Raw genomic sequence first — 17,997 nt, 5'->3', positions numbered from 1 at the left:
TCCCTCTTTCTTTCTTCTTCTTCTTCTTCTTCTTCTTCTTCTCTCTCTCTCTCTCTCTTTGTTTAATCTATATACCCTCCCCCTTCTTCTCCTCACATAACAATCTTTCATTCAGAATGGTGACACTCGCAAAGATTGTAATTCCTCACTCGAGACATGAGATGCACTGATAGACTGACTCTGTCTTGATAGAATGACCGCATTAATCAATCGAAATGGACAAAACTGTACATCATGATCGCCTGTTTACAAGGCATCACCATCATTGCACTGCAAGCAACCATTGCCTACTACAACACAGCCCAAGTCAACCGAGGATTAGAGTCAGATGCGATACAGAGCTACGATCTCAATGATGCTGAGCAAGAGGCCATCACTGATGCCATTGAGAGATTAAGGCGAATCAAGTGGGAGAACATTGCATTCATAGGGTTCCAATTTTGGTTTGTTGGCATGTCGTTGGATGCAGTAAGTCGTAATACACTGCGATACAGATTCGACCCTTACATATTCCCCTCAAGACAGTCTATCAAAACGCTGCAGAAGTCATCGCACTCGCTGTCATGAATTTAGCCTGTGCCATCCTTGGTGCATTGGAGGTCATTGATGGAAAACGATGGCTGAAAATACTGACTGATATCAAGGTGAAACACTCAATTCCCATCATTACTACACCAATACAAACAGCCTTCTATGTGGAAATTGCTTTGTCCATCTGTGTGGGCTTGTACGCTATCCTATTTGCCTATCTCTCGTACGCTGTGGTCCGAGAATTTGGATGGGTCATTTACAAGAAGATTGGTGCTGATTTAGCGATACAACGTAAGCTGGAGGACTCATACGTACCTAGCTGCTTCCGCTGACAATACTCTATAGGGATGTACAGAACTATGCAGTTGTTTGTATTGGCACTCAAAATCGACATCTTTATCGAGTTTTTGGTCTCAGTATTTTACTTGATCCAATTTGCACTCAAGAGCGGCTTTAGCTCGTGGACAACATATGTATTTGTTGTGATCACTATCCTCATGCTGCCTATGCTCTTTTTCGGACGAGCAGCTGTAAGTCTATCGGAACAAATCAAGGAGAGTAGCACATGTATACTTACTGTAAATAGGTGGCAAGTGAGAGCTCTGTCAAGGTTGTTATTTTCGTTATATTTCAACTGTGTATTGTTTTCCAATTGGTCCTGATTGCGATAGAGGCAACCACGGGCAAAGATTACTGGTACACTTGGATCTGCTTTGGTAAGTGCAGCATGAATGTACTGTATATTATTCCTTGAAGCTAACTTGTCAGGACAGTCATTCTCGGTATGATCATTGCTGTGGTAAGTGAAATGTAGCATCAATCGAAGCAACAAATTTATTTACATGGATTGTATCATAGGCAACGGCTATTCTGGCTATTCTATGCATGACCAACTTTGGAAAGGGACTGAAGCCATACATTCAACGAGGCGCAGAAAAGAAAGAGATACTGGAGCAAATCCACAAACAACCCAGTGGACAATGGATCATTGACGAAGACTAGTTTGATCTGTAGTCTGGACTTCTACTTCTGCTTCTACTTTTGCTGTTTCTCCTTCTTTCTCTTCTTCTTCTGCTTCCATGTCTGTCATCATCACGCTCTCGACGACTATGGTAGTAATCATCACGATAATGATGTCTGCTGCTACGTGAAGGTGATCTGGATCTGGATCTGGATCTGTATCTGCGACGTGGAGGAGGCGATCGGCTGTATCTTCTATCATCTTTACCTCGATCATCCTATTTATACAATAGTCAATAAACACATTTACCCCACCAGCACACGCTTAATGACACACTTACAAAGCGAGAACTTCTTTTTTTGGCTTCTTGCAATGCATCAAACTCTTCCGTTTTCTTTTGACGGATGGTGTCCATGACTGAATCGCGTTGATTTCTTCGCTCGTCCTCCTGTGTTTGCTTTCGACGCAGTTCTTGCTTCTTTTGCTCGATGAATTCTGTTGGGATTCCACCTACAGAATTTTGTGCGCTTAATAATAGGTTCCACAGCTCGCTTAAAAATGCTTGAGTTTTGCTTTCCAGAAATCCAGTGAGGTTGATTTGCATTCGCTTTGGATCTTGGTCCTGGATGAGAGAAAAAAAAAACAGGCTGAGCGGCCACTCTATGGAGAAGCGCCTTTGCGCAATACATACCTTTTCTTCAAGCAGACTGCAAGTGTAATCAATCACCACTTCATCTTCAAATCCAAGAAGCTCTGTAATTCTATTACTTATCCAAGGTTTAATAACATCCAAGTTGACTTTTTTCATATCCACCTGGAGCCATGTTGTGGTGATAAATGAGATGACATGGTGCTACGCAATAAGTTCTCTTTGCCTTACCTTTTGATCGAATTCTGGAGGAAAACTCATGGATTTGAGTAACTTCTTTTCTTTATTACTGAAACGACTGTCTTGATCAGCACTTGTACCCTAAATTGAACAGTACGGTGAGTGGAGGTGTTGACCACGAGCAGCAGCAGTTGTATTACCTTGAAGAAGCCAGCGTCACCCATGATGATTTACAAGTTGTAGCAGGAGTGAAAGAGGCGAAAAATACATTATTTACCAAAAGAATTTTTTTTTAAAAGCTAGCTTGTTGCTCTCCCTGACTGCTGCTGCATACAAATGTTTTGAATCATGGTTGGATTAGCGACTAATCTTATGTAAGCATACCTGATGACAAGCAACCTATTTACATCTCAATCAAATTTGCTAATCGTATAGCCCACAAATGTTAATGGCAAGGGCTTATATCATTGAAGTACGCCATGCAGTTCTTTCATGTTCTATCAAAAAATCTTCTCAAACAAATTTGCTCGCACACTCTTAAAATGCCTAAGGCTATCTTGTTTATTTTTGTAGCCATGTTTTGTTATTGGAGGTCGTGCAAAAGGATTTCGTATTCAAAACTAAATTAAAATGCATTTCACAATCCCGAGGAGCAGCACTTGAGTGACATGGGTTAGAATCAAGTATAGGCGTGTGGGCCGAAAATGCTTGTGCAAATAGTCGGAAACATACAATTTGGTATGAGAATGCTAGGATGTACTCCCACCATCTATGCCATCACTTCAGTTAATATTAGAATCTTACTGATATTTGCGAGACCCAGCATTGGCTAATAGCTTGCAAATGGTAAAGAATTCACATGTGGTTTACATGCAATATGCTGTACGAGAGTGGATCCAAGGCCTAGGTACCATTGGCGGGTTTCACTGATTTTCCCGCTCTAAAAAAAGAGCTCGATCCCATTCAATAGAGTGTTAATATCATATATTAATTTACTATTATTAGGGTCACACTTGGCTTTTGGGATATGCACAAAGTAATCTTACATATGCTTGCCTTAGATAGAGCAATGCATACATAGAAATAGTGCAACGTTGGCTGCCATCAAGCCATGGAAGCGGCAGCTTATATAAGCAGGCATTTTTACAATATAAACTGACAGATATTTCAGTGGCTCTCTTTCATCTCCATCATCTCATCTCTATTCAAGATGCAGCTCAACATCTTCACCAGCTTTTTTGTTCTCTTTGCTATCATTGCTACTGTCTTGGCCGCCGATAATGGCCATTATACTGTGCCTGGTCTGAGCAAGAGAAAGAAGGAAATCTTGAAAAACGGTGGTACCACTTTGGAGCTTGCTATTGCTATGCTTGAAACCGAAGACATGACCACAAAGTATGTGTACGGTGACGGTAAAACTCAAGACTCTGCCAATTTTGGTATCTTCAAGCAAGGCTGGTTCATGTTGCGTACCTCTGTTTCTGAATTTAAGCGTTATGGTCCATCAGATTATAACAAGGGTGCCGTACTCAATACCAACTTGGCCAAGGACATTAAATCAAGACAGGCATCCCAAGCTCACTTTGGTTTGGACAAGTGGTTTGCCGGCCACAGAAATGGCCAAACTGGTATCAACAATCCCCACACTCAAGATATTCAAAACTACAAGGATGGTGTTTATTGGATCAAAGCTCAACTCGAAAGCGACAAGAAGTACTTGAGCGATGATACCAGATTCTGGGTTTATGTGCAACCTATATAAATGATATCAATTGCTTGATTATTCAATATATAAAAAGAAAATACTGCATGTTATTCCAATCTCTTTGTGTACTGCAATTCCACTGATTGAGCTGTCTTCATTTGCTGGCCTCATTAGTGTGTGTACTGATGCTTGCTCTAGAATGAATGGCACATAGTGCCTGCCAAATTTGATATATAATCAGTTTACTTTATTTTATTAAACAAAAGCCTCAACACTTTTGGTAGTTCTGTACCTTTTCATTGCTTTTGTGTGAACCTATCAAAGCGGGAAACCTCCCACTACCCATTGCCTTGGTCCATTTTTTTTTGAAACTGTGTGAATTTCGTCTATTTTTCTGTTATTACTGGCTTTTCTACCTTGTGTTATTACACTAGAACGTTTCATATGTGTGGATATGATTGTTGTGCAGTGACTCACGTTTGTAATAAGAGAAACAAATCATATACAGGTATACAGTATCCTTGCGTCCCCTTTTACTGCTCAAAAGTATGCAAACCCCAGCGAAATCTGGATGCATTTGAACCGTGATTTCTCGCGCCAAAAAATCGTTTCAGCCCGCCAGAATGGTACCAAACAATTGCTCTCAACTAGCACTTTCCTACGAACACCATTTCTAAACTTCTTTGAGATCGTCGAAAATCGGCTTCAGACCTTGAGGGGTACCTCATGGATTTCATTGAAGATCAAACGATCGCGTTTTTGACCTACAAAATGAAGATTTTTACTATAGCACACATTGAATCAAAATGACCCCCTCAATTCAAAGCAACCTCTGAAATTACTTTTTTGAGGTTTTCATATGCAGGATATTTGTTGAGTCTGTAGCGGTTGCGGACATTCAGTAACTCAGCAAGAGTCGGATCATGATTTACATTGTTTCTCACTGTCTACATTAGGACATTAGGTTCGACACAGAAGTGAATCATATAATCGATTATGATGGTCTCTGATAGTGAAGGGTAATGATGGCTACAGATCGTATCATCATGGCTGATTGAACGAATCGGATTCTTCAATTGACTGATATTAGATAAACATGATACGATGTATTGACTCAGTTAAAACAACAAGATAGATTGATGATTCATCAGTAATGATCTCTTATAAATAGGATGTGTTTGAATCAGTTAATAAATCTTAGAAGTTTTCGTATCTGGTTACTTTTTATAGTCTTCCTTTTTTGAAATCTATCTTAATTTGTTAATACTGTATCTTTGAATACAACAATATTGACATCTTGGCCAGAAACCTTATCTCGTATTTTCAAGAATTTATTAATAACTTTGTTCTAAACATCTATCTTAATAAACACCATTGGATGCGCCTCAAAAAGTAATCGAAAAAAACCATTAGAAAGTATTTTTTGTAGGGGAAAATACCATTAGAAAGTATAGGATGATCATCACAATTTATATAGTCGAATCTTCCAAGATAGTAGAATCAAGTCGATCTTAGACAAAATTTGTCCAATCTGGGACAAATGTAATGCGAAGCTTCAAAAAGTTTGGCGATGATTTATTATCGAAGTAATCGGTGGTTTTGAAGCTACTATAATAGAGAATTGCGAGCCAAAAGTACCGTAGCTTGCTTTTCTAAAGGCAATAATAATAATATATATGCAAATCTCCTTCGATTAAAGCGTAAGGGTCACCAGATCTCATGTCACCAGGGAATTCCAACAGACAAATGGCATATTAATCACCAGCGAAAGTAGATGGACAACTGGTTTATGTATACACGCTCCTGAAAATCATGTAAATGATGTACTCGAGGGGGCGTTATGACACCTGAGTATTTTTACAGGTCTAAAAGAAGCGGATCAAGTAGGTACTGCTATTGTATCCTCTATTTTATACATTTTATTAGTTTAGTTATTGGAAAGAAGAGCGAGTATTGGGCTTCTGAACAATGGGAGTCGTGTTATCATTTGGTTTTTGGAATAAACTCGCAGTGTCTGGAAGCTCTACTTGATGAACATCTGCATGCTCGCTTGACGTTTCAAATTTCTGTGCTAAGGTAGGCTCTGCCTGTTCTGTTTTTGTAGCAGCAGCAAGCTCTGTTTTTGTAGCAGTGGCAGCTGTCATTAGTACCTGTTCCGTTTTGCTATCCATATCATTCGTGTCTGGCTTGGGGCTGTAGTCAAATGAAGTAGGTGGTGGAAACGCTGTATAGTTCCAGTGGTTAGCAGTTTGCATTTGTGGAGGATACATTTGCTGCTGTTGCATGTAGGCAAATGAGGTTGAGGCGGGCGATGCTGGATGTGAGAAGTGTGTTGGGATGGACATGGTGTCCTGGCTGGGGTATGCCATTTGCTGGTTTCCGTAATACATTTCGTTGCCGTAATAAGGGTATGCTTGCTGATGTGTCATTGCAGTTGGAAGAGGAGGTTGATGTGTCATCTCATGAGTGTATGATAAGTCATTATTCATAGTGATAGTAGTGTTCTCTTGCGTTTTAGGTGAAGCTATTGAGCTCACGACGGTGGAATCACTATCAATTTTTGATACAACTGGCTTTTTGATGGATTGCTTCTTTGCTACAGGAGTTATTATGGGAGCAGGTGCGCCCATCTGCTGGTTTGGACCGTAAGGACCATTGGGGTATGTCACTTTAAGTGGACTTTTGGGTCGCTGTCTGAAGCAGCACTATATAACATCAGCATTAGCCATCAACTATGCAACAAGACACATAACCTTCAAGATTACTATACCGCATAAACGATAGCACCAAGAATAACAGCACCAACGCAACCAATGGCAATGCCAACGATTTGAACCACACTAATAACGGTGTTTTGGGCCCTATCATTCATATTATTGCTGTCGTTTTTGGAGCTATCACCGGTTGGAGTATAGGTGGATTGACTTCGGATACCAGTCACTGTGGAGGATTGAGAACTAGTAGCAGTGGGTCGTACATCAGTTAGAAATCGCTCAGTGGCACTAGCAACGACAGAGTTTGTGGGATGGGTATCGCCATTAGCTTCATAAATAGCAAAGGGCCCTACTGATGTGTAATTGCTAGGATCAATCATATCTTCAGCTATGTAAAAGTAATTTCGACCAACAGGCGTATCTCGATTGATGTCGATGATAGTGGTTCCGTAAGGAGCGACATTAAACGTTGTTTGACCAACTGGAGAAAGTGTACCATCTTTGTTTTGGACTGCTAGCATCACATTTACATTTCTTGCGCCATCATGCCACTGAATCACTGAAAAACTGCCGCGCCAGGCGTCAGCTTTTCCCATAATAGACATGGAAAAGCCTAAACTGGACTGTATGAGGTGTCCTGCCGTTAAGCTGAACGACAATAGCAATTTTGAATCAAGTTTCATCTTGGTATAATAGTAAAAAGAAAAGAAAGAGATGAAGAAGCAAAATCAGGGATTATTGGTTTTTCATGTGTAGCTGGGAGGTGGAAATCAAAGTTTCTGTGCAATGTTGTACTATAATATAGGGACTTCAGTTACATTCGACATTGTGCCTGGTGTTGGTTTTATTATGTGAACATGGCTTTTCTCGGGCTTTTATTAAACAAGATTCACAAGCATAGCATCCTTATAATGATGGTCAATTTCAAGAGCCATTGTAGCCGTGAGAGTTGAGCCACATCAGTTTACATCCTGAGACCTGCCAATGTCGGTCTTCTTAATTCATGTGAATGTGGCGAGGTTATGTAACAGCGAGAGATTGATGATAGAGTACCAATGCACGTTGCAGCTTTCTGAAATTGGCCATCGAAATTCAATAGGCTACAGTATTTACCGGTAAACATTGAAGCTGTGGCAAAACAAGGAAAAAAAATTGTTTTTGCCATTACTCAGCACTAGTGGCTATAGTGAACAATTAGAAATCAACTTGCTTGGGAGGTAGTTGGTGGCACCAAGCAAAGCACACCCATTTTCAACAAATCAAAAATCAATTCAAGTATGCTATAACCTCAATTACTCGTAATGGCAGTACATCGAGATGTCTTGTTATCGATCTTTCATTGCCTCATCATGCTATAGAAAAAAGCAGATGCCTTTTGATGCTTGAATTCGTAGTAATGTACCATTTTGGACATTACAAATTTGATCCGTCAGATTGCAATTTGCTCCGCAAACAGACGAAATGCAAGCCATAACTTTTCATTGCACTTGCTAGATTCAAATCAAATCAAGCTGCTTTTAGCATAAAAACCAATCGATCCCATTATAAATACCAGTGTTTATGCTGTGGATGGTTTTCTACCTTCGCTTCGCTTCAGTGAGAACCAACCTATGCAGCGGCAGCTCGCACTACCGATTGTCCTTGCGTAGCTTATCAAAATACTGCTACTTTCATTTTAACCCTCCACTTATACATGAAAGCCCTTCATATTATCTGTAAATCTGGTTCTTATGTGATGCTCTACATCCATTTACACGTAGCTACTTCATATACGGGCAAGCAGCATACTAATATTTCCTCTTTTTAGTCATTAGTGTCCCTGATACAGCAAAATCTAAGTGCATTTGAGCTGCGTTTTCTTGCGTTCAAAGCTGTTTTAGATTGTCAGAATAGCCCCAAATGGTTGCTCTCATCTGGCAGTTACTTTCTGACACTTTTGCTCAACTTTTTGGGGACCAAAAAAACATGGTCAAAAATCGATCAAAAAGCATGAGGGGTACCTCATGATTTTCATCGAAAACCAAACGATCACGTTTTTCACCTTGAAAATGAAGACTTTTACTATGGTACATAATAAATCAAAATGTTTCTCTCAACCCAAAGCAACTTTTGAAACCATTTTTATGAGGTCTTTATATGCAAAATTTCGACATTTTGGCCAAAAACCTTATTTCAGATTTTTTGGAATTGCTCATTAAATTCAGTCAAAACATCTATTTTACTTGGCATCGTTAGAAGCGCCTTGAAAAGTACTCCTAGAGTGTATTAGGATGCGTAGGATGATCATTACAGATTATATAGTCGAATGTCATAAAATAGATGAAAGAAGTCGAAAAAAGCCAAAATCTGTCCAATCTTGAACAGAAAAAAAAAATCTGAGTGTGAATCAATTTTGGCGGCGGCATTGCTGCTGGCTGACCAAAATGCCTTTCTGTTGATGGCAATGATGATTGCGATGCTGATTAATTGGGGATCATGAATTTGAAAGAACAATCGATTAGCTTGAATCCTTTTTTATTTGGTTGTTTTGCGAGTTTTTCCCTATATAGGTGTCTTTTGCAATGATAACCTCTCAAAAAAATCGCTGTAGATCTCATAAAAGTCCTGTGTTTACGCATGGCCAGCTCTGTGTCGCCATCTCAAGAGCAGCATCCGCGAATGGTATCACAGTTCTGCCGCCAGAAAATGCAACTCGGACGGAGGATGTAGTAAACCAGAAGTCTTATAATAATATAACGTAAATGCTTCATAAAAAATATTGATTTGTACCTCCAAATTTCTGACGTTTAAATCAGGCTTCATGCCTAATATAGTCATTGTTTAAAATGTACTTTTATAGCAGAGTTTTATTATCTCTTCTGATTTGAAATGTCTTCGGTGAGAGCCCGCAGGGCGACGCCGTCATCGAGCGTAGCGAGATGGATCGGCTAGTAAAGAATATACTCTGTAATATTGCCAGAACGTGTAGAGACAGAATATGCAGTGCTATGGCTTAAAAAAAAGGAGGGGGGTTACTTTGTGAATTGTTTTGATAAAATAATAATTTTATAAAAATGCGTATTAAAATGAATGATTTCGTGTATGTTAAAGCATACTTTGAATTAATAGATAGAATTAAGCTTGATATTACGGTATAAAGAGATATGAGAAGGGCAGTCTATTTTTTAGACCAGCATGCCAGCAATAGAGGCGGACAACCATGTACTCATAGAGCCGCAAATTAATGCAGAGATGGCTAAGGCAGAAATTTCACCAGCTCTTGTCGGTGCCATTGCACCCAAAACACCCACTTGCATACCAACAGAGCCCAAATTCGCAAAACCACACAAAGCATATGTAGCCACTAATTCAGATCTGGCAGACAAAGTTCCCTTGTAGGTGGTTGTCAAAGCTTGGTAGGCAACAAACTCATTAGCCCAAATCTTGGTGGCCATCAATCTACCAACTGATACTAGATCTTTGTCATCAGCACCAATGAGCCATGCAATCTACAGATACAAGCTATGTGTCAGTACATGTTGCATCGTTTCATAAAAGACGAGATATCTAAAACTTACAGGTACAAAGATATAACCAGTAATCAATTGCAATGTCAACTCTTGAATGGTAATGAAGTTACCGAGCCAGGTCAAGAACGCATTAACGGCATACAAGAGAGCCAAGATGGCAATCAAATTGGCCATGATCAAAAAGACAATATTGATACCAACACTAGCACCCTTACCAGCAGCGTGCACAATATTAGTCGTCTCATTATCCGTGTGGATTTCATTCACTTTGGCAACCACAGATTTCTCAGTTTCCGGGTAGTAAATCTTACTGATGGCAATGGAGCAAGGAATTGACATGACACACGATGTCAGCAAGGCTTGACCAGAGACACCCATGGCCATATAGCCATATAATGTAGATCCTGAGATGGTGGCAAAACCACAGGTCATGACTTGATGGAATTCAGACTTGGTCAAATGAGGCATCAAGGGTTCAATCAACAAGGCATTTTCACTTTGACCAAGGAAAGGAGATGCAATAGCAACAATGGATTCAGCACCAGAGACGTCCAAAACAGCCATACACACAACAGACAGCTTCTTCAGAAGCCATGGAATGGTGCCAACATAATACAGCATTTGCACAGTAGCAGCAAAGAAGATGATGGCAGGGAAAACACTGACGGCAAACACATGTGACGCAGCAACATCTTCACCAAATACAAAGGCAGCACCATAGTTGGCCTTGCTCAAGTAAGTTTGAGCAAATGAAGCGAGCCAGCTGAAAATATCATGACCTGCGCCGGATCTAAACACAAAGAGAGCCAGCAAAAATTGAATCAACAGTGCAGTGGATACAGTGTTCCAAGGGACATGTCTACGATGCTACACTACTGGTGTTGGTGATATAATTTGCGGGTTCTGATGAATGCGACTTACCTTGGATGCCAACCAAGTGCCGACAATAAATACAATCATACCAAAGAGTGAAATCAAACGACGCACACGAGGCGATTCCTCTTTTTCAGGGAATGAAAACACAGTAGCTATAATGACAGCCATGACTAAAGCACCATAAGCAATTGTTCTGGTTCTTTTGCTCATGTTGCTATAGATGAAGGAAGCGACTTTGCGTTGACAGAACATCCATGGTTTGGTAACGATGGTTGGAGGAACCCAGCAAAAGAACAAATACAGTGTGAAATAGGCATAGATCAGACCCAACACCAAATTCTCTTGGCTGTATCCTTTGGGCACTTGTAAGGCAAAAGCTGCGCTGAGAAAGCCTGTAAAGACAAGCCACATGGCTAAACTAATGACAAATGTTGGTATAACGGGTTCAGACATAGCTGATTTACAGACTTACTGAAAGAATTTGCGGTATCTAGCATAAATAGATGGCTTTGGCTTTGTTGATCCAGACTCGATTCCATCCTGCACCTCAGCAGGCTCATAATCTGTTGCTTCTTCAGCTCCCATTTTATCAAACATGTAGCTTTGCTGCATGTGTTTCTCATCGTGCTGGACATCAGTAACAGCAACAGCAGAAGGAGTAGAAGCAGGTGGTGATAAATCCACTTTTTTATCAGAGGATGAAGATGACGACGCTATGGACGTCGTCGTCTCTTGGGGGTGATGTTGATGGTCCATCTTGACAGACAAGGAAGAAGAGAAAGAGAGAGAGAAGAAGGAAGCAACACCAAACACACTTGACATTTTATAGACGCCAGGGCACACACACACACACACACAAAAGATAAACGAGGAGCATGATAAGCCCGGGAAACCATGGTGATAAGTGTGAATATAAGTTTGCATGCTGTGTCACTCTGCATCTAATGAAATTAAGTACAATAAGGAAATCCTGTTCAAAATAAGCAATTCTAACCCGAAATATCTGACGATGAAATTTGTAAATCGTCTTTAGAGTTACAGGTAGCATCCTACTTTCTCACGCCTCTGTTGCAAATCTATCCAAAGAAATGGCATTCCATTTAGTAGTGGGTTATTGTCGATGATGGACAACTGTCAATTTGAGATGCAGCTCAAGAAGGAGTAGTAATTTTGATCTTAGCATATGTCGCTTGCGGGATTATTGGTGCTGATCCTTGCTGTACATCAATTGAACAAAGCAAAAAACAATATTAAATCATTTGTTATCATTAAATCAAAGTTGATAGAGAATCCCAATCCTTTATACCTGGTATATTTTCCCAAGAGATTCACAATCTCCTGCTCTCTTAGGCAGGCTGAAGCAAAGAACATAAAGTGGCATTTTTTACGATTTGATTGTATGACCTTGCGTTATAATGTGCAATAACATGATGATTGATAAGTGCATTTGCGACAGAGGGGGGAACACCATTGGAGCTCACGTTCCATGGAACGCCCGCCCATCATTGGCTGGGAGAAGTCGATTCAGGGTTCTTTCTCAAGATAAGGTATTCCGTATTGTTACACATGATTTGTGCAACAAGTCTATCCAAACGTTTTTGTCTGACAGGGCTAATTACAATAGTGCAATTTCGGCTTCATTGCCTAAAACGTATGTTTTGGATCCCTTGTAGCATTTTACTTTTGTTGTAACCCAGGTGATATTGATAGCACTTTGCATCTACAAGATGTATAATCGGATTCAATTTGAGTATATGAAGGATTCAGCATGTTTATCAAATGATAAGCTATTCATTTCTTTTGTTTATACGATCCCAGCTTTTTTCTCACACTGCTCAATAACTTCCGCTCTTTATAAATAAAAGGGCACTGTTCTAACCTATCCTCGGATTCTGCAGACGGCTGATTTAGCTGCAGCTCAGGACAAAACATTTGATGTGTACTAGCGAATGCAATGCTCACCATAAACCGTTACTACTGTACACTCTGTATTACATGAAATTCGAATTCAAGATACTAAATGTTTGGAAAAGGAAACTTTTCAATACTAACCACTATCATATGGACAGTATTCCGACTTCATTTTACTTATAAAGCAAGCTCTTCGTACAACTTTGGAACCAATGAAGCGTACTAGAGCTTACCAAAGCAAGACATGTTCAAGAATTCTCGGTGATTGCTGATATATATGGCTACACTTCTCCCGGTAATAACTCCTCAAAAGACGATCCTGCGCAAAACTACTTTCAAACTCCAGGTAGATCCAGGTTTTATTCGAATGTTCATACTAGCCTGATTACTGTAATCATAGACAGACGTAAGGCATTTATCGGTTATATGCTTCATCGCCTCTTGCAAGTTTCATCAAGTAGCTCAACACTCTTTCGCCGTCAGCATGAAGACCACTAAACATATTGAAAAAAAAAAGAGTCAACTACCTCATCACAATGCCAAGAAAAATGAACTTACTTGTGAGCGTATTCATTTGTAATCCATTGTTGGAAACCATTAATTTCACTGGCAGTGTGTTCAGACAATTCACGATCAACATACCTATACCCTCATGGTCACTCCATTAGCATTTAAACGCAAGCAGTTGCCCTAAAAACTTACATGTCATCAAAATAACTCACACCAGCGACTTGAGGTCCCTCCAACTGATTCAAAGCCTTTGCATCATACAATTGACCCCATTTCTTTTCAGCCAATAAGTTTGCCACCCCCTTCAAAGGTCTCAATTCTGCGAAATCATCTAGCATGAAGGGATAGATTGTCTCGCCAGTAAAGTAGATGGGTTGATCTTGCTTCAAGTTCTCAAGACGCCATTCAAACTCGGAGGCAAAGGGCTCTTCTTGCAACACACGTTCAGCAGACCAGCGACTGGATTGATTTGCTTGACAGTAAATGGATTCATGGAGAATGGCGTAAATGACATTGGTGTCCCAGCCTTGCGATTCTTGAATTTTGCTCAGAGTACGGTAAGACAGTTTGCCAATACAGTCGAGATCATGAGAGGCATTTTGAACAAGGCTATGCACAGAGTCGTAGCCTCCAGATCCACCGAAAGCGATGCCCAATTGAAGGAACCTACGTACAGAGAGTGTACCTCCGTTTGGAAGTGTTACTTGGTTTTTGCTCAAGTATTCGTGGATTTGACGTACACGAGCAACATCCTTGGGGAATCGCTTGTAATAGAGCTTGTTGTTCTTCAGTATACGAGGATACAATCCTCTATAGACCTTGTCAGGATTATCCACAAGAGGAGGGACACCACCAGTGATAAACGCGCTCTTGATGGATTGTGGGCTAATTGAAAAGGCACATTCAGCTGCTCATGTCATGATAAATACGCTTTCTTTACACTTACAATAGAGACAAATAGGTAGTAATACAGAAGCCACCAAAGCTTTGACCCAACAAAGTAATGCGGGTTTCTTCATCCTCAGTGGAAGATCTACCAGCTGTCAATTGCTTACGAATCGTCTCGCAATCTCTGACAATACTGTCCGCACGGAAATGAGTCAAATAATCAGCCTTCTCCTCATCAGTTTTGAACTTCTCATCCAAAGCTTCTGCAGAGACTTGAGATGAGAATCCAGTACCACGTTGGTCTAGCAAGAGCACCTGGTATCCTTTCTCAAATGCAACTTTGATCCAACCTGAAGTTCCGCTTCCAGGCAAGGCACATTCAAAACCTGGGCCTCCCTGCGAGCCCATGATATGAGTACCACAAACACCACTCTTTCATTACTTGCAGATCCAAAGCTTACCTGTAAATAGAGAAAGAAGGGCATCTTCTTGATTGAAGAGACCTTATCTACAGGTACCAAATGTCTGGCGAAAACCTTGATTTTAGGGCTGGTGTCTTCATTGGCATAATCTATGATTGCAAAAAAAAAAAAAAAAAAAAAAAAAGTGGATGGTGTGAGATGTAGGTTGGAGATGTCTAGAATACATAATGACTTACCAAGGGGGCAGTTAAAGTATCTGTCGTATACCCGAGCTCCTGGTATAAGGAAAGATTCAACTGAAGGGTCGTCAAGAGGGTTGATCATTTTGTTTTTGAGCGTGGTAAAAGAAAGATGCTGCTGTTGTCGTGTTGCAAGAAATATTATGTTGCTTTGGATTTTATGGACCCCGACGGATGTTGCTTTCATAGGCCATCGAGATAAGCCAACACTCTGACCAAGCGAGAACATCGTTGCAAGTATGAAATACCTTTATTCAATATGAACCGTGTCTGTGCATTTGTGCTCATTTTAAAAGCCAAATCACCCGTCCCCTCCTCCTCTGGCATGTTATGTTGGCATGATTGGTAGGCGTCGCTTTCGAAGCTTAATAGAGAGGTTGAGCTTCTGAGCATTTTAATGGTAAGGCAAGCTAACCAGCATCATTATATGAAGCAATTATTAACATGAGCTATATCTTAATACTTTCCAATACGCAACTCCCTCTTCCTGAGCTTTCAAAGGCATCTATTACCTTCAAAATGAGAGTGGCAGTGATTTTGCAGAAGCCAAAAACTATTGAATTGCCGCTTGTCATTCTGCCTTTTATTTGTTAATTTTCAAGCTTTTTGGACTTGATTCGACCTATTTAACCAAAACTAGCTATATAAACGGTGACGATCGCACCATGCACCGCTTAGCTTTCATAAAGTACTTTCCAAGCCGCATCCAACGGTATAAATTAAAAGAGATATTTTGAACAAACCTATGGAGCAATTTTGAAAAACATGGAACGTGGTTTTTTGCAGAAATGTCAAAAATTTACATATGAAGGTTGCACAAATGAAGTTTCTGGGGATCCTTTGGACTATTAGCAACATTTTAATTTAATATGCTATAGTAAAAGTCTTTATTTTGATGGTCAAAAACACGATCGTTTGATTTTCGATGAAATTCATGAGGTATCCCTCATGTTTTTTTGGTTGATTTCTGGCAATCCCAAAAAAGTTGAGCAAAGGTGTCAGAAAGTTAGTGCTAGCTGAGAGCAATTGTTTGGTGCTATTCTGGTGGTCTAAAACGGCTTCTAACAGGAAAAATCACGTCTCAAATGCACCCAATTCGCTGTTCATTGCACATTTTTGCGTAGTAAGCCTCGGTGCAAGTATGATGTCTGCCTGTACATGATCTGGTTCCATTGATACAATTATGATGCTTCGTAAAATAATCAAGTCCACAGCTTATGGAGGGCTCTCCCTTGATAGGTGAAAATTAAAATGTCTATATCAGCGAAATAGTGGTTAAATTTATGCTAATTCAGTGAGCTTAACGAACGCGATCGACAATGGGGTGCCGCCTTGTAGATTGATTCTCACAGCAGCGAAGCAAAGTTAAGGAATCATTCGAATCATATAGGCACTGTTAAGTACAGATTTTATTTCAAATTTATAGTCTAGAATCAGAACTCCAGTGTTTCTTCAATAAATCTACCGTTTGAGCAATAGCAGCAACTCCTTGAGGTCTCAAAACAGGCATCGAGACAAATCCATGACCAATGCTGTTGTATCTAACGCAAATCGCATCTACACCAGCTTGATTCAACTTTTTGGCGTAGGCTTCTCCTTCAGATCTCAGCACGTCAGACTCTGCAGTAATGATGAGCGCGGGTGGTAGATCTTGCAATACTTCTGTTGAGGCTGACATGGGTACCACCGTAGGCACAGTATGTTGATCTATGCTTGTTGTGTAAGCATCCCATACATACTGCATTGTAGTGCGAGGCAAGAACACGTTATCTTTGTTTTGAGTGTAGGATTCATTGTAAAAATCAACACCAAGCACTGGATAATAGAGAATTTGATAGGAGATGCCCTTGTTTTGACGGCTTTTGGCTAGGACTATGTAAACACAAAGTGAGTATAAATGCTTTGATTGACATGTTCTTTATATTTACTTGTCAGGGCAGCAGATAGATTACCACCAGCCGAGTCTCCAGATACAGCCAAACGGTTGGCATCGACATGGAGTGAAGAGGCATTTTCCTGGATCCAGCAAAGAGTCGCATAACATTCTTCCAATGCAACTGGATATTTCACCTCTGGACTCAATGAGTAATGCACGAAAATAACACAAGCAGGCACCAAATTCACCAACTATAAAGTCGCATTGTGTTACTATGGATACCTCAAAAAGGGGATAATACGCATTATCCAATGTTGATTAGACTGTACCTCATTTGTGAGAATTTTATGACTATTGTAGCCTCCAAAGACCCATCCTCCACCATGTCTATATCATTCATTGTCAATACAGGACACTAACCATCTTGGCTATGAAAACTTACAGAAACAGAATGACAGGCAACACCTTGTCCTTGGATCCAACAGGACGCAAAATAGAAATATTGACCTTGATGTTATTGTAAGTGATTTCACGATCCTCCTTCTCTACAGGGGAAGTCTCAATTTGCTCGGCTGCTTTATCGAAAAACTCTCGAACAATGTGAGGTTGACAGGCTTCCTTATCTGATTCAATGTTGTAGATAGATTTAATGATTTCAGTCACCTTGGATGCTAGTGGAAATGGTTTGTATTCTGTCATGTTGGATATACAGTTGTAATTGCAAAATGAAAAAGAGGAGAGGGAGATCGTCTCCGTCTAAAATACTTTTACAAATGGCCCCAATGAATTATGCTGACAGATGCTTTTTTCCACACATTGCGAATGAGTTGAATTGATGGGCAAATATTTACATTTGGATTCAGGTACTGTGCTTCCAGTCTCAATTTACCGAATGTTTGAAAAATCCGCGCACTTTTTTGAAGTAGAATTTCCCAGTAATAAAAATTAGTTTGTCCAAATATTTGAATTAATTTGCCCAAGTTCTTCAAAATAATTTGCCCAGCTTTTACAAATAATTTGGCCAAA

The 17,997-nt window shown here is 40.1% G+C and overlaps 7 protein-coding genes across 7 annotated transcripts; 2 read left to right on the top strand and 5 right to left on the bottom strand.

Annotated features, from left to right (window-relative positions):
• Positions 1-116: 116 nt before the first annotated feature.
• Positions 117-1,533, top strand: RPS24_2 (ribosomal 40S subunit protein S24B; the record flags this gene model as incomplete). The annotated part of the gene is made up of 7 exons (XM_064825205.1): positions 117-137; positions 193-468; positions 522-822; positions 877-1,061; positions 1,118-1,247; positions 1,305-1,330; positions 1,390-1,533. The coding sequence occupies 7 exons, from the start codon at positions 117-119 to the stop codon at positions 1,531-1,533; spliced, it is 1,083 nt and encodes a 360-aa protein (XP_064680582.1).
• Positions 1,534-1,566: 33 nt separating this feature from the next.
• Positions 1,567-2,545, bottom strand: ATC70_005922 (uncharacterized protein; the record flags this gene model as incomplete). Its single annotated transcript, XM_064825204.1, has 7 exons — positions 1,567-1,602; positions 1,658-1,713; positions 1,760-1,769; positions 1,833-2,114; positions 2,184-2,306; positions 2,373-2,462; positions 2,522-2,545. 7 exons carry the CDS (start codon positions 2,543-2,545, stop codon positions 1,567-1,569), a joined length of 621 nt encoding a protein of 206 aa, XP_064680581.1.
• Positions 2,546-3,531: 986 nt separating this feature from the next.
• On the top strand, positions 3,532-4,083 carry ATC70_005921 (uncharacterized protein; the record flags this gene model as incomplete). Its single annotated transcript, XM_064825203.1, has 1 exon — positions 3,532-4,083. One exon carries the CDS (start codon positions 3,532-3,534, stop codon positions 4,081-4,083), a length of 552 nt encoding a protein of 183 aa, XP_064680580.1.
• A 1,874-nt stretch (positions 4,084-5,957) lies between these two features.
• Positions 5,958-7,423, bottom strand: HOM2 (aspartate-semialdehyde dehydrogenase; the record flags this gene model as incomplete). Its single annotated transcript, XM_064825202.1, has 2 exons — positions 5,958-6,731; positions 6,797-7,423. 2 exons carry the CDS (start codon positions 7,421-7,423, stop codon positions 5,958-5,960), a joined length of 1,401 nt encoding a protein of 466 aa, XP_064680579.1.
• Positions 7,424-9,904: 2,481 nt separating this feature from the next.
• ERV29_1 (ER-derived vesicles protein erv29) lies at positions 9,905-11,881 on the bottom strand (the record flags this gene model as incomplete). Its single annotated transcript, XM_064825201.1, has 4 exons — positions 9,905-10,228; positions 10,298-11,116; positions 11,171-11,543; positions 11,598-11,881. 4 exons carry the CDS (start codon positions 11,879-11,881, stop codon positions 9,905-9,907), a joined length of 1,800 nt encoding a protein of 599 aa, XP_064680578.1.
• A 1,570-nt stretch (positions 11,882-13,451) lies between these two features.
• ATC70_005918 (uncharacterized protein) lies at positions 13,452-15,180 on the bottom strand (the record flags this gene model as incomplete). The annotated part of the gene is made up of 6 exons (XM_064825200.1): positions 13,452-13,530; positions 13,595-13,678; positions 13,739-14,431; positions 14,493-14,830; positions 14,896-15,005; positions 15,093-15,180. The coding sequence occupies 6 exons, from the start codon at positions 15,178-15,180 to the stop codon at positions 13,452-13,454; spliced, it is 1,392 nt and encodes a 463-aa protein (XP_064680577.1).
• Positions 15,181-16,515: 1,335 nt separating this feature from the next.
• D2HGDH (D-2-hydroxyglutarate dehydrogenase, mitochondrial) lies at positions 16,516-17,670 on the bottom strand (the record flags this gene model as incomplete). The annotated part of the gene is made up of 4 exons (XM_064825199.1): positions 16,516-16,967; positions 17,024-17,222; positions 17,301-17,358; positions 17,414-17,670. The coding sequence occupies 4 exons, from the start codon at positions 17,668-17,670 to the stop codon at positions 16,516-16,518; spliced, it is 966 nt and encodes a 321-aa protein (XP_064680576.1).
• Between the last annotated feature and the right edge of the window lie 327 nt (positions 17,671-17,997).

This window comes from Mucor velutinosus (assembly GCF_035048745.1).
Source record: "Mucor velutinosus strain NIH1002 chromosome Unknown tig00001544, whole genome shotgun sequence".
NCBI lineage: Eukaryota > Fungi > Mucoromycota > Mucoromycetes > Mucorales > Mucoraceae > Mucor > Mucor velutinosus.
The sequence above is the reverse complement of the archived record's forward strand: the minus strand, read 5'-3'. Positions and strand labels throughout refer to the sequence as shown.